Here is a 12,772-nt window from a genome sequence, read left to right on the forward strand (position 1 = left end):
AACAGCTGTCTAGTGAGACATGAATGAGAGGGCCTGCCCCAATGAGTAAGGTAGAACAGTTAAGGATGATTTTGACATCTGCTCCCACACATGCAGACATACACACAACCTCCTCCCTCCCCCCATATAGTGAGACTAGAAAAGGGGGGGAGGGTTGACAGTTCCTGAAGGACTGAGGGTGAATGCTGGCCTCTGTCTGCAACCACAGGATACGTAAGAACGTGCACATAGCAGAACACATCCTTTAGTCTCACTTGTTTTTCTTGATAGTTTGTGGTCTAATGGTATCTGCTTGGCTTTCAATACTGGCTTTTCTACTAACTAGGTATGGGATTTGGGGAGACTACTCTATTCATTGGTCTCTTCATCCAGAAAATGGGACATATATAGGAACTGTGGATTAAATGAAAGGAAAATGAAGCATTTAGCATAGGGCTTGGAAAGTTAAATATCCAGTAACTGTTTGAGGAGAAGAACCTGAAAGAACTATATAACATGTTTGGGTTTTTTGTAATTTATTTTTATGGTTTGTGCATTAGTGTTTTGTCTGCCTGTATGTCTGTGTGAGGGTGTCAGGTGCCCTGGAACTGGAGTTACAGACAGTTGTGAGCTGTCATGTGGGTGCTGGAAGAACAGTCAGTGCTCTTAACCACTGAGCCATCTCTCCAACCCTCCTCCCACACCTCAATGTTTCTTTAAATACTCAAAATAAGTAAACATTTTGTCAAGGCTAGTACAGACAGTAGTGGAGACTATCTTAACATTTTTGTACCATGCCAAGAAGCTACTGGCAGATGGTAATACCACTGCTATATATTAAGAACACCTAAGATAACAATTACTAGTTCTTTTCCAGCTTGAATATAAACTACTTGTTATTTAGAAGAACCAAGATGAGTAACTTCTTGCCTTTTTTTTTTTTTTTTTTTTTTTTTTTTTTTTTTTTTAAATAACAGGATTCAAGAAAGAACTTACTCTTTGTGGTCACACCTGTGGAAGAATCGGGCTGACTACCTCAATCCTCTGTTTAGAGCTGACCATAGTCAGACCCAGGGGAGCCTTCATCTGCCTACAGCTCCATGCAACTTCACATATAAGTAAGTCGGTCTTTAGGAACATGCAGATCATGACTTCACATTCAGGGGCAAAAGTGTGAAACATCAGCTTAAAGGCTTTGCCGGACATAAAGCCCACCAAAGATAACTGGCCATCTGATGGTGGACATCACACCCACCCGAGAAGATAACCGGCCATCTGATGGTGGACATCACACCCACCCGAGAAGATAACCGGCCATCTGATGGTGAACATCACACCCACCCGAGAAGATAACCGGCCATCTGATGGTGCTGTTTCTGGCAATGCTCTTTCTCTCCACTACTTTACATGTGAAGTTCCCATGGAAATTGATGCTTTATAATAAGGACTTTAAAATACAAGTTCATACCATGGCAATTGTTTGAAGTGAGAGAGAGAGAGAGAGAGAGAGAGAGAGAGAGAGAGAGAGAGAGAGAGAGAACACTCAAGTCCTGTGAAGTAGACCTGGAAGCACAAGTTGGGTGGAAATAATTGCCTGTGGAAACCGCTGATTTGAAGATGGTATTGGGGTGGGGGAAGGAGAGCAAGGGGCCTTTACAGGTTCTAGTTATGATACGCTAAATGTGTGCCGCGTGCTGTCCTTTGCATTCACCTCAGTCTTTTTTCATGGCAAAATGATTCACATCAGGCCAGAAAACAGTTTTACACACTGCATAGGGTTCTATTCCTAAAGATGGTTTCAGTCCTAGTTACCTTGGTATTACTTCTGACAACTTAGCAGAATATTAATTCTGTACCAGAAATGCCTGCATGGTTTGTGCAGAATAGCAACTTTTAAAACTAATCAAGACATGCTGCAGTTATCTGTGCTGCAGCTTATTAATAGCTCGTAACTGGTACTGAAGAGAATATTTTACTGAGGCCCAGACCCTGTTCTCTGTGCTGCAGACAGACGAGAGCCCTCTCTCTCGAGACACTTCTTTATGGCCCAGGTGTCCCCAGGATGACATCGGTTGCATTTGCATTCTAGAATGCTTGACTGCCTTCGATAGATTTATTGAAAATGCAAATGTCAGTTTCTGGTGGTTGTAATAGAGTGAAAGCTATTCTAAGTTTAAAAGCCAGCTTTCCTTTGCAGCAGAAATTCTAAATATAATCACAAATTCTCAAAGTTTCAATGATAACTACCACCTTTAGTAGTTGCTGTTGGTTATTAATATCATTGGGCTGTGACACTGAAGACTTGAGATTGTGAGCTTTCAGACTGGGATATGTGGTATCCTTCCTTCCCAGGTTTTGGAGTGGGATGTATAACCGCTTTGAAAAGGGGATGCAGCCTCGACAGTCTGTTACAGATTACCTCATGGCCGTGAAGGAGGAGTCCCAGCAGCTGGAGGAAGAACTGGAGGCCCTGGAAGGGGTGAGTCTTATTATTGCCTATAATTTTTTCTGTGCCTGTTGAGCACTAACTGGAGGAAGACCTTCAAGGTCTGCAATTTTTTACTCAGTGGATAAGACAAAATGGTCTCATTTTGTTGAACACTCAGATAAATGAAGCCCAAACCAAAACCTGCTCAATACATTTTATTTTTCCCATCATTGTTATATGAGAGTACTTAAGTTTTCTGTAAAAAGGTAGGGGGACATGAAAATGTGAAAAAGCAAAATTGGATATATTGAACTGAACTAAAAGCCTGTTGCTCAACTTTTAAGAATTTCATTTGATACTGTACTTAAATGTAAATAGCTGAGATTGACTATAGTGGTATAAGTTGTGCATGTGTAATTTCCATTATTGGACAGACGTTGTGTGTGTGTGTGTGTGTGTGTGTGTGCGCGCGCGCGCGCACGCACACGCGTGCACACGCGCGCTTCCTATTTGCATGTCTTAATCAGTGAATACTATTCATTCTACCTCACTCATCTTAAAACTCTACCATTCATCTGCTCAAGAATTAGCAATAAATTCCTATTGTTTGGAACCTACATTTCCAAGTGAGAATCAGTGTTTTAAATAGAATGAGATGGGGCTGGAGGTGGCTTGGTGGTTAAGAGTAGTACTCCTTGCCGGGCAGTGGTGGCTGGTGGCGCACACCTTTAATCCCAGCACTCAGGAGGCAGAGCCAGGTGGATCTCTGTGAGTTCGAGGCCAGCCTGGGCTACCAAGTGAGTTCCAGGAAAGGCGCAAAGCTACACTGAGAAACCCTGTCTCGAAAAACCAAAAAAAAAAAAAAAAAAAAAAAAGAGTAGTACTCCTCTCAGAGGATGGGGTTTGGTTCTCAACACCCAGCGGTGGTTCACAACCATAGGTAACCACAGTTTAGGGGATCTGATGCTTCTAATCTCCATAGGCATTGGATGCGTGTGATGCACACATATACATTCAGGTACACACATACATATAAAATGCTTTAAAATTTTTAAATACAATGAGACTTTTAAACAGTAATATGTAGTATATAATATAAGCATTATGATGAGGGCTGAATGCAATGATGGTACTGGAAAGGACAAGAACTCCTCTCAGATTGATAATGACCTAGATAAAGTTGGCAGATTTAAACTGAATTTGTGTGACAAGAAACTCATCTGCAGATCCCCACTTATGAATTATGGCCGAGGCAAATGGAGCTTTACAATGCAAGGATGCCAACAATCGAATTGTTTTAGACATGGTTGACCCTTGTTTCCTTCATAATACACTAGAATAAATTCCCTTTCAGGCCATAAGTTTAGGGTATTAAACATATTCCCGTGTTGGACTTTAGGCAACAGTTATTCTAGTATAACTGAGGCATTGTCAAAGGAGCATCTGACAATGAAGAGCTCTGTTCCGCATCGTTGTACATTACTGGATAAGAAGCTCTTCATTATACAGCAGGATACTACTTTCTAAGGAGTCTGATGCCTGAATGCCAAGCCTAGAAATCCACATGTTTAGATGACTGGAGTTGGGTATGAGCTGAGATCTAGACTAAAGAATAAAATCAGAGAACTAAAATGAGCCACAGATTAAGTTTATAGAGGCATCTTAGACCTTTTTCCAAAGTCCCCTCTTATTTGGCCAATTTATTTTTCATAAAGGCATCCAGCTTTCTTAATCTTAGGATCCTACTTATTGTAGCACTCTTTTGTTTGAAAAAATTGTCAAATGTAGAAATAAAGTATGTAGAATCAAAATTACTTTAATCTTAAAATGCTGATTTATTTCTTATAATAGCTAAAGTTTCTTTGCTTAGCATTTGAGATTTCCTCATAATGTGCTAATTCCTTTTAGCTCTAGTTAAATGCTCTCTATTTAACTATAGCATTTTCTGCTAGCTGCCTTTGTGGCTTTCTGGCCACTGCAGGATCCAAGCTCTGCTCTTCCAGTCTTGTAGTCTTGTGACAGTGCTTCCTCTGCCCTTCCCCTGAACCCGGCTTACCTCCCTGAAATGACTACAAGAACTCTGCCTGTGTTATACCGTACTCCAGGTGTCCTATGGCTGTGTCTGGAGTCATAGGACCCAGGTTCCTATGAATTCCTAGCACTCAAATGGCAGCTACAGTTGTCTGGAACTACAAGGGAACCAGCAGCCTCTTTTGACTTCCACAGATACCAGGCACACACATGGTGCACACACACACATACAAACAAACATCCACATGCATGTTTTAAAAATAAAAAAAACCCACACATTTACAGTTAACAGGATGAAAATAACGATGACAAATTGTATAGACATAACAAGGAACCACTTAATTCTAGGTACTTCCAACCACATTGCTTTGTTCCCATTATAGAGAATCTGTCAAGGAAGTACCAACTTTACATTAGAGGTGAAGAGAGCAAGCTTCTCAGTTTTGTTCACGTTCATCACCTCTTAACATTATCCTCTACTGGGAAGCAGTGACTAATAAGGCATGCATATATAAGAATAAATTGTTTATGACTTTCCTCAAAGTTGTTATTTATTTTTAGAGGCTGGAAAAAATTCAGAAAGTCCACTTCAATGGCACCAAAGTGAAGAGTAAGCAGAGTGAGCCCAGCAAACCCTCAGGATTTTCTACCTCAGACAACAGCACAGCCAACACTCCTCAGGATTACAGCGGGAACATGAAGTCCTTCCCATCCAGAAGCCCTTCCCAGGGTGACGAAGATTCTGCTCTGATTCTAACCCAGGACAATTTGAAAAGCTCAGATCCCGATCTGTCAGTGAATAGCGATCAAGAGTCTGGGGTGGAGGATTTGAGCTGCCGATCTCCAAGTGGTGGTGAGCATGCGCCTAGCGAGGACAGTGGCAAGGATCGGGACTCGGACGAAGCTGTGTTTCTCACTGCTTGAAGTTCCCTTTGGAGTTCCAAAGTAAAAGACACAGAACCACTTCCAAATTAAGGGGACAGTGCAATTCATAATAAAAATATCTTGAGAAATGGCACGTTCCATCCAGAACCATAAAATACAGCTATGAAAATGAAAATGAAAAAAGAAAAAATACAGTCTCTCAATAGACGGTTCTTTTATCAACTCGTAATGAAGACTGTTCAGCATTCCCGAGGCTCATGCTGGGCTGTGAAAGTGATGTTCACTAGGAAGAAGCAAACCATCGTCCCCCGAGGTGGTCCAGACATGTGGTCCATACACGTCTTCCCTGACACAGGTGGCTCCACTTAGAAAGCCCCCCTCTCCTTCCCTCCACATGTTAACGGCTTAGAATTTCATTTCCCTTCCAAATACAGTTTGTTTACTGAAACATTTGACATTTCCTTCTTCTGCCTTTACCAATATTTTTAAAAATGAGTATTGAAAGTAATCTTTTTTGTTAATAAATATATTCCTAAATAGCTTTGAAACTAATCTTTCAGGTAGGATAATCATTTTAACTTCTCATTAGATTATATTTTAAATTATATTTCCCCCCTCTGGAGTATCTTCTGCTTTTCTTCATCACAGAAAAATGCTAAAATGTAAGTTTACCTTAACATGGATGTAGTATCTAATAAAGCAGAAGCCTCATTCACTTTATCTCAAATATGAGTCCAGATATCAGCTTTTAGCAACCTTTTATTACTATTTCAGAGACTACACTTACCAAAACTGTGAGCCACCACCAACCTGTAATAATACATCAGCAAGGAAAAACTCGAGTGAAGAACTAGGGATTCTGTGTCTTAGTTACTTTTCTCTTGTGATGAGACACCACAGCCAAGGCCACTGGAAGAACGAGTTTATCTGGGCTGACAGTGTCAGGGGTCAGAGTCCACGACTGCCATGGCAGAGCAGCACAGCAGCAGGCAAGGGGCTGGCGCAGTGACTGACAGCTCACATCTTCACACACAACCCAGAGGCAGTGAGAGCTAACGGGAATGCTGTGGGCTTTTTGAAATTTAAAGCCGGCTCCCAGTGATGGTATATACCCCCTCCAACAAAGCCACACCTCCTAATCCTTCCTAAACAGTTCCACCAACTGGGAACCAAGTGTTCACATATAAGCCTTTGGGGTCCTTCTTCAAACCCCTACATCACGTCCATTAGACACGGGGAGTAAAGGTTATAGTGCTTTTCACTGTACAAATTATCTAACGAATTAATGTTTTCAGTAACATTAGCAATATCCCATGGTAAGACTGATGAATGCCATTTCTGAAGTTTCTGTTAAAATGCACATTCAGAGCAGCATCATTCCTATCTTATGCTTAAAAACAAGATCTGAATTGAACTTTTGATCTGAAGACTCTTCATGGAGAAATGTTGCTGTGTTTGAACACACTGAAATGTTCTTATTGTATGATTCTACAATATTAATACATTCTAATAAAAAGATAAATTTAATCTTAGTTTTTATAACAGTATTTTAAAATGTGAAAATTTCTATCAGATAATGTATTCAATTTTGTGGAAATAGAAATACATTAAGAAAGGACAAGAGACTTCGAAAACTTCTAGTGTGGGTTATACACATAATGTAATACAGTATAATAGTGTTCACATTTAAAGATGACTTTAATATACTAAAGGCCTGTAATATAAAAATATTGTGAATATAAAAATAAAGCAAGTATAATTCTTTTAGATGTTAAATCTGAGTATTTTCTGTTGAGAAATTCCCCAATTAAGTATAAGGAATATTTAGTCATTTTTTGTAGTCTTAGCTAATAGTCTAATGTCTAATAAACACATGGGATATAGTGAGACTGGCTTTTACAGCTTTATAACGTGACTTTCTTTCTTTTTTCTTGGGGGGGGGGCAGCATCTGACTATGTAGTTCTGGCTACCCTCAAACTCAGGGATCTTTCTGCCTTTGCCTCTTACGTACTGAAATTAAAGGTGTGTGTCATCATGCCTGGCTTTCTTCCCATTTTTAAGAAACACTGTTGCCTAATTTCTTATAGAAGACAATCTATAAAAAAAAAGACAGAAAGAAAGGAGGGAAGAAAGGAAAAAAGAAAAGCCAGCATCTGTGTCAAACTGGATAATATATTTGGAAAAACAAATACTATATATATTTTAAATTTTAACTTTTTAACGTGGCAGCTTCAACATCAGAGCTACACACTTTTTGTTCCCCTCATCCTTTTACAAAACATAATGTAAGCATGTGTTCACCAAGTCTTTTGTACAAGTTAACCTAGCACTGAAATTACATACAAATTTATTGCCTCTCTTTCCAGTGAGCCTGGACAACCCATGGTCAATTCAACAAGACTAAAACCTCTAGTACTACATGTTCATTCTAAATCAAGCTTCAGTCATGAAGCATTTTATTATTTAAGGTAACACTTCAGGGAATACTTCAGTATATAATTGATTCAAGACACAGTACTTCCCAACCAGTAATCGTTACAAGTCAAATGACTTGTTACTTTTAGTAATACTAAACTGCATATAAAAAAGGAAAAAAATTTGATCATGTTTGAACAAGTCAATTGACAAACTTAAATTAAAAATAAGGAAAATAAACTAACCTTCAAAGAATTTTTTAAAATTAAATTTGCACATGTGTGTGCACACATGTGAGTACAACTCTGCTCCAGTGCTGAAGTGAGAACAGAGCAAGTATCTGTCCTTCCCTTCCACCCTGTGTGCGGCAAGGTCCCGTTTGCCACTATTCTGTCCACCATACAAACTGGTCTGCAAAGCTTCTGGAATGATTCTCAGCCTCCTCTCTTGTGTAGAAGAAACAGAATCACAGACTATTCTACCATGCACCAGGTTTTTATACAGGATCTGAACCCGGGTCTTCATGCTTGCATGACAAAGCGGTTAGCACTGAGCCCCTTAGCCAGTACAAATTTTCATTCTTGAAGAGAACTCAGCTGGGAGAGTGCCTGCCGCATATGCTTGAAGCCCTGAGTTCAATCCTAAACACCACATAAACTGGGCTTGCTGATACCTGCTTATGATTCTAGTACTCCGGGGGTGGGGGGGGGGGGGTGGGGGGGGTGGAAGATCAGAGTGTCATGGTCATCTTCAGCTACACAGCAAGTTAAGAGGGTAGTCTCAGAGACTTAAACAAACTTTGTTTGCCTTAAACAAACAAACAAACAAAAAACTAGTTCAACACAATCTTATCTGTCTTTCAATATGTAAACTGTAGTCAAACAACCTCTGTTCTGTATTCTGACATTATTTCCCTAATGTTAATTTATTCTGAAATTTTCACCCAACACTGAAATAGATGCCTTTACTATTATTTCATTGACTTGGTACTATCATAACAAATTGTATTGGAGGTAGTCTAATCCTAGGCCTTCTTTATTATAAAGTAGTCATTACATCTTCTTTGGTATTCATATCTGTAGCCAACTTATACAAAGAAGAAATATGGCCATCTGAACAAGTGTGTCAACTTTGTTAAAAGCAGGTAACTAACTGGTCAAGGTCTGTCTAATGTTTGGATTCTAAAGAGGGTCTCTGAATTTTGAAGGATAAATTCTGCTTCCTTAGCTGACAGACAATGAAACTTGGATAATACAAGCATACAGAAACACCCCTCTGGATTACTATCGTGGCTGTATAAACAACGTGTTCTGGTGAACAGTGCTGTGTGTGCAGCATGTGAAATGGCAGGAAAAGCACAGACACCAGAGACCACACTGGGCTCCTCTGGGTAGCCTTTCTGCAGAGCTGGAGGTGCTTAGTAGATGCTTATTAAGACAGACTACATGAATCAACCTTCTAGAAGGTGTGCAGTCTGCTGTCTTGTTCTAGGATCTGCCTGGTTTTTAAAAGCAATTAGCCTGAGACTGATAAATTCTCTACCAACTACAGTGAATGTAGTTGGCGATGTTCCACTCCAACACCAGTGCAGTAAGGAGACATCTCTGAATGCCCCCAAGTTGGTCACAAAATTGATAAACACTCTTATCAGTTATCTCACCTACACATCCTTATCAGGAATAACAAGTTTACCCTTCATCTGGCCATTCTGAGGATTAAATAGCATGCCCTTAGCAATAGTGGCAGGAAGACAGGCAGTTATAACGGTGTACAGCCACATTGGATTGCTATAGTCCAAGTGAATATGCCTTCAACAAACATGAAATATTTTCCAATAAGAAAATATTTGTGTTTTTCCTAAAATGTTATTACCAAAGTCATGTAGATTAAGGAGAATGAAGACAAGACAATCTGTAATGTATGCAGGCTTTGGAATGAAAATTGAACAAATCAGAGTTAGGTATTTAGTGATTTAGATACTAACTTACTAAACCTCAGATATGTAGTTATTCATTTCTCCTTTATGTACTTTAATAGGTTCATTCTGTGAAACAAGACAGAAACAAACTGCTGAATGCAAGTACAAATTAGAAAATCAAATTCATTAAAAAGAAAGACTGAATATTACTTGTTACAAAGCTTTTCTTAGGAAAAATTAATTTTATGAAAAGATTAAGTTAGAGTAAGTATTAAAATTTCACTGACTTTTTAGGTCTAGATTTATCATCTTTTAACAAAAGGACATTTTAAACATTTGGAATATAAAAAATATATTTAACTAAAAACCCATAAACAGTTATTTTTTAATTAGCATGAAAGTCCATATGGGACTGGTTTAAGTGAAAAGGCAGTTTTTAAGTAAAACTATTTACCAGGTTAGTGGCACCTGCCTGTAATCCCAATACTCATGTGAGAGGGTCACAATTTTGAGGTCAGCCTGGGCTACACAGTGAGACCCTGTTCCAAAACAAAACAAAACCAGCATATTAACCAGTATAGCTCCCTAAATGCATCTTGAGTTTGAAAATCAAACTGTAAGATAGCAGCCTCTCCACTCGCATTTACTGCAGATATTACAGGTTGCTTTCTTGAGATGGAACACTGGCAGGACTGGGGTCTCCTGACACTGAATATCTGAAACCAACTGCCTTGGACAGTTTTATCATCTAGAAAGAAAGAAGGTGTGTGTGTGTGTGTGTGTGTGTGTGTGTGTGTGTGTGTGTGTGTGTGTGTGTGTGTGTGTGTGTGTGTGTGTGGTCTTTTCCAAGGCTGACAGGAAAAGAATCTAAGTTATAACTATTCTTGATAAAGAAATGAGGCAGCTTCAAGTTAAAACTACAAATGTTAATCAGTAGTTTTATAAAATATTAAAAACTAGCTAGAATTACATGCATAGATGTTTAATCAGGAATAGCAGAGGAACTTAAATACAGGATTTGTCAACAATAAACATTTTTAGTGCAAATAGTGCAGAAAAATTGCTCAAAACAAATATAGCAATCATTCTAATCTATACAAAATGTCTCAGTCGTGTATACAATCTATAGAGTGCATCTGGATTTCAGCCATGGTCATGAAATGCCAATTCATAAGTCACAAATATAAAACAATGTGCTTAGTTTTGTGTCCCATTTCTTTCTTGATTCATGTTTTCAGGAAAATCTGAAATGAAAAAAAAATTTCAACTTAAGATTTAAGATGATAAACTCTCATTCCTTTATACTGTTTTCTTATTTATATTTACTGTAACTCGCCTGGGAGGGAATTGGGTAAGGAAAATATTTCAGTATGTTCCTATATAATAATTTATTTCTATTTCTTGAGATGGGGGTGAACACAAAAAGTATAAAATGAGCTCAATTTAGAAAGTAAGATTCAAAGTAATAGAGAGTTGGCAGTAATGCAATTTAAACTAAAGATGACAAATGCCTATCACTTTTTCAAAGAATATCCCACATGCCTCCTTAACATCTATTCCTTCAGCCCAGACGGCTGGGTGCAAAACCACAATCTCTAGCCATGCTGATTAGGCTAGGGTAAGGTAATTCACCCATTTCTGCTAGAGATTTGTACATAACTCGAGACTCTAAGAACTCTGCACCAGCTGCTGTGAGCAGTAATGGTTGATGGGTTACTAAGAAAGAAGTGCTGGTGATGTAGGTCAGTTCTCAAGTGCTTGCTGAGCACATGGAAAGCCGCAGGTCTGATCCCAGCAATCCAAACACATCAGTCAGACTCAGCAGTGGGAACGGCCAGCCTGAGAAGAGCTGTCTTGGTTCCTGAGTGGCTTCCAGTGTTTCCCCTCTCAGTAACTGGGCTGTACCTTCTTCCTGGGCTCTGTAAAGTATCTTGGTATTTTCCTTCAACAACAACCTTGTATTTAAGGTTGCTGGGATATGTGGTGGTTTGAATGAGAAATGTCCTCCATAGGCTTGGGTATCTGAACACTTGGAGCTGTTTCAGGAGGTGGTGCAGCCTTGCTAATATATCACTATGGGTGGGCTTTGAGAGTTGGTAGTTTCCCTGTACTAAAAATTTGCTGCTTCGTGTTGTGGTTGAAGATGTGAACTCTCAGCTCCCTGCTCCAGCTTGTCTAATGCTATGCCTCCCCCATCGTTATGGCTTCTCCCTTAGGAACCATAAACACAAATAAACTCTTTCCCTCTAAAACTTGTCTTGGCCATGGTATTTTATCACACCAATAGAACTAATACAGGGCAGGATTTTCTCTTGTAAACAAAACATTCCTATAACAAACAGGAGAAAGAAAAGAACTTGAGGGCTCCAAGAGCATGGATGAGAAGATGGTGGCAGAAAGAGGAACATGACAGGTAAGCTAACCTTAGGGGGAAGTGCAAACTTTCCTTAGGACTCGGCCACACTGAGAAACTACTGAAAGGTTTCTACTGGCTGTAGGCTCCCTTACACAGCGGTGTGTTCAATATCAGCACTTTGTACCATACAATAACTGTAATGACAGTGTGAACAGGCACTGTGAAGAACTACACTAGCTGGAATGCCATTTACCTATAGAGGAGCATGAAATTGGCTGTGCATTGCAATCACCTGGTGAAGCTTCTCTTCTTTAGCTCTTCTACAGTGGCAAATCTAGAAGACAAATCATTTAAAATACCAATCACTTTTCCAACTACTTCCTACATTATGACAGAATTCCACATAAGAATATTTTAATTTGTTACCATTCCTTTAAGTTTTTAACATTTAAAGTAGCTAATAATTCCTCAGAATTTAGGAATCCAGAAAAACATTGAGCTTTGTTTAAAAACAATCTTTGACCACAAACTTCCCTAATGTTAATTTCAAATGCCTGTGCTTTAAAAGCACAGAACTAAACCCTGCTCTTGTTAATCGTGGGAGATTAACAAACAAAAACTTCAATGTAGCTATACAGAATAGAATGGGTCAGAAACCAAATTCTTACTAATATTGTAAACACAGGCAAATTACTAACCATCTCTGAATTTCAACTGTCTCTCATGAAAAATAAAGGTAACTGAATAAAATTTGCCCTG

The 12,772-nt window shown here is 39.1% G+C and overlaps 2 protein-coding genes across 9 annotated transcripts in view; one reads left to right on the forward strand and one right to left on the reverse strand.

The window, feature by feature from the left end:
- The window catches only part of Mtmr7 (myotubularin related protein 7), a 124,734-nt gene extending 119,236 nt beyond the window's left edge, over positions 1 to 5,498 (forward strand). For all 6 annotated transcript variants that reach the window (XM_042262875.2, XM_076553494.1, XM_076553493.1 and 3 more), the window contains 3 exons: positions 957 to 1,097; positions 2,332 to 2,458; positions 5,000 to 5,498. In XM_042262875.2, coding sequence (XP_042118809.2) covers positions 957 to 1,097; positions 2,332 to 2,458; positions 5,000 to 5,362 — 631 coding nt within the window. In that variant the 3' untranslated portion in view covers positions 5,363 to 5,498. The remainder of the gene's footprint in view (positions 1 to 956; positions 1,098 to 2,331; positions 2,459 to 4,999) is intronic.
- Positions 5,499 to 10,623: 5,125 nt separating this feature from the next.
- Positions 10,624 to 12,772, reverse strand: part of Vps37a (VPS37A subunit of ESCRT-I) — a 39,447-nt gene continuing 37,298 nt past the window's right edge. For 2 of the 3 annotated variants that reach the window (XM_006973975.4, XM_076553496.1), the window contains exons 11-12: positions 12,267 to 12,347; positions 10,624 to 10,901 (exon numbers count right to left, since the gene is read on the reverse strand). In XM_006973975.4, the coding sequence (XP_006974037.1) occupies positions 12,267 to 12,347 (81 nt within the window). In that variant the 3' untranslated portion in view covers positions 10,624 to 10,901. The remainder of the gene's footprint in view (positions 10,902 to 12,266; positions 12,348 to 12,772) is intronic. The other variant, XM_015992826.3, reaches the window with a different exon arrangement.

The sequence above is a fragment of the Peromyscus maniculatus genome, chromosome 17 (assembly GCF_049852395.1).
Source record: "Peromyscus maniculatus bairdii isolate BWxNUB_F1_BW_parent chromosome 17, HU_Pman_BW_mat_3.1, whole genome shotgun sequence".
Classification (NCBI taxonomy): domain Eukaryota; kingdom Metazoa; phylum Chordata; class Mammalia; order Rodentia; family Cricetidae; genus Peromyscus; species Peromyscus maniculatus.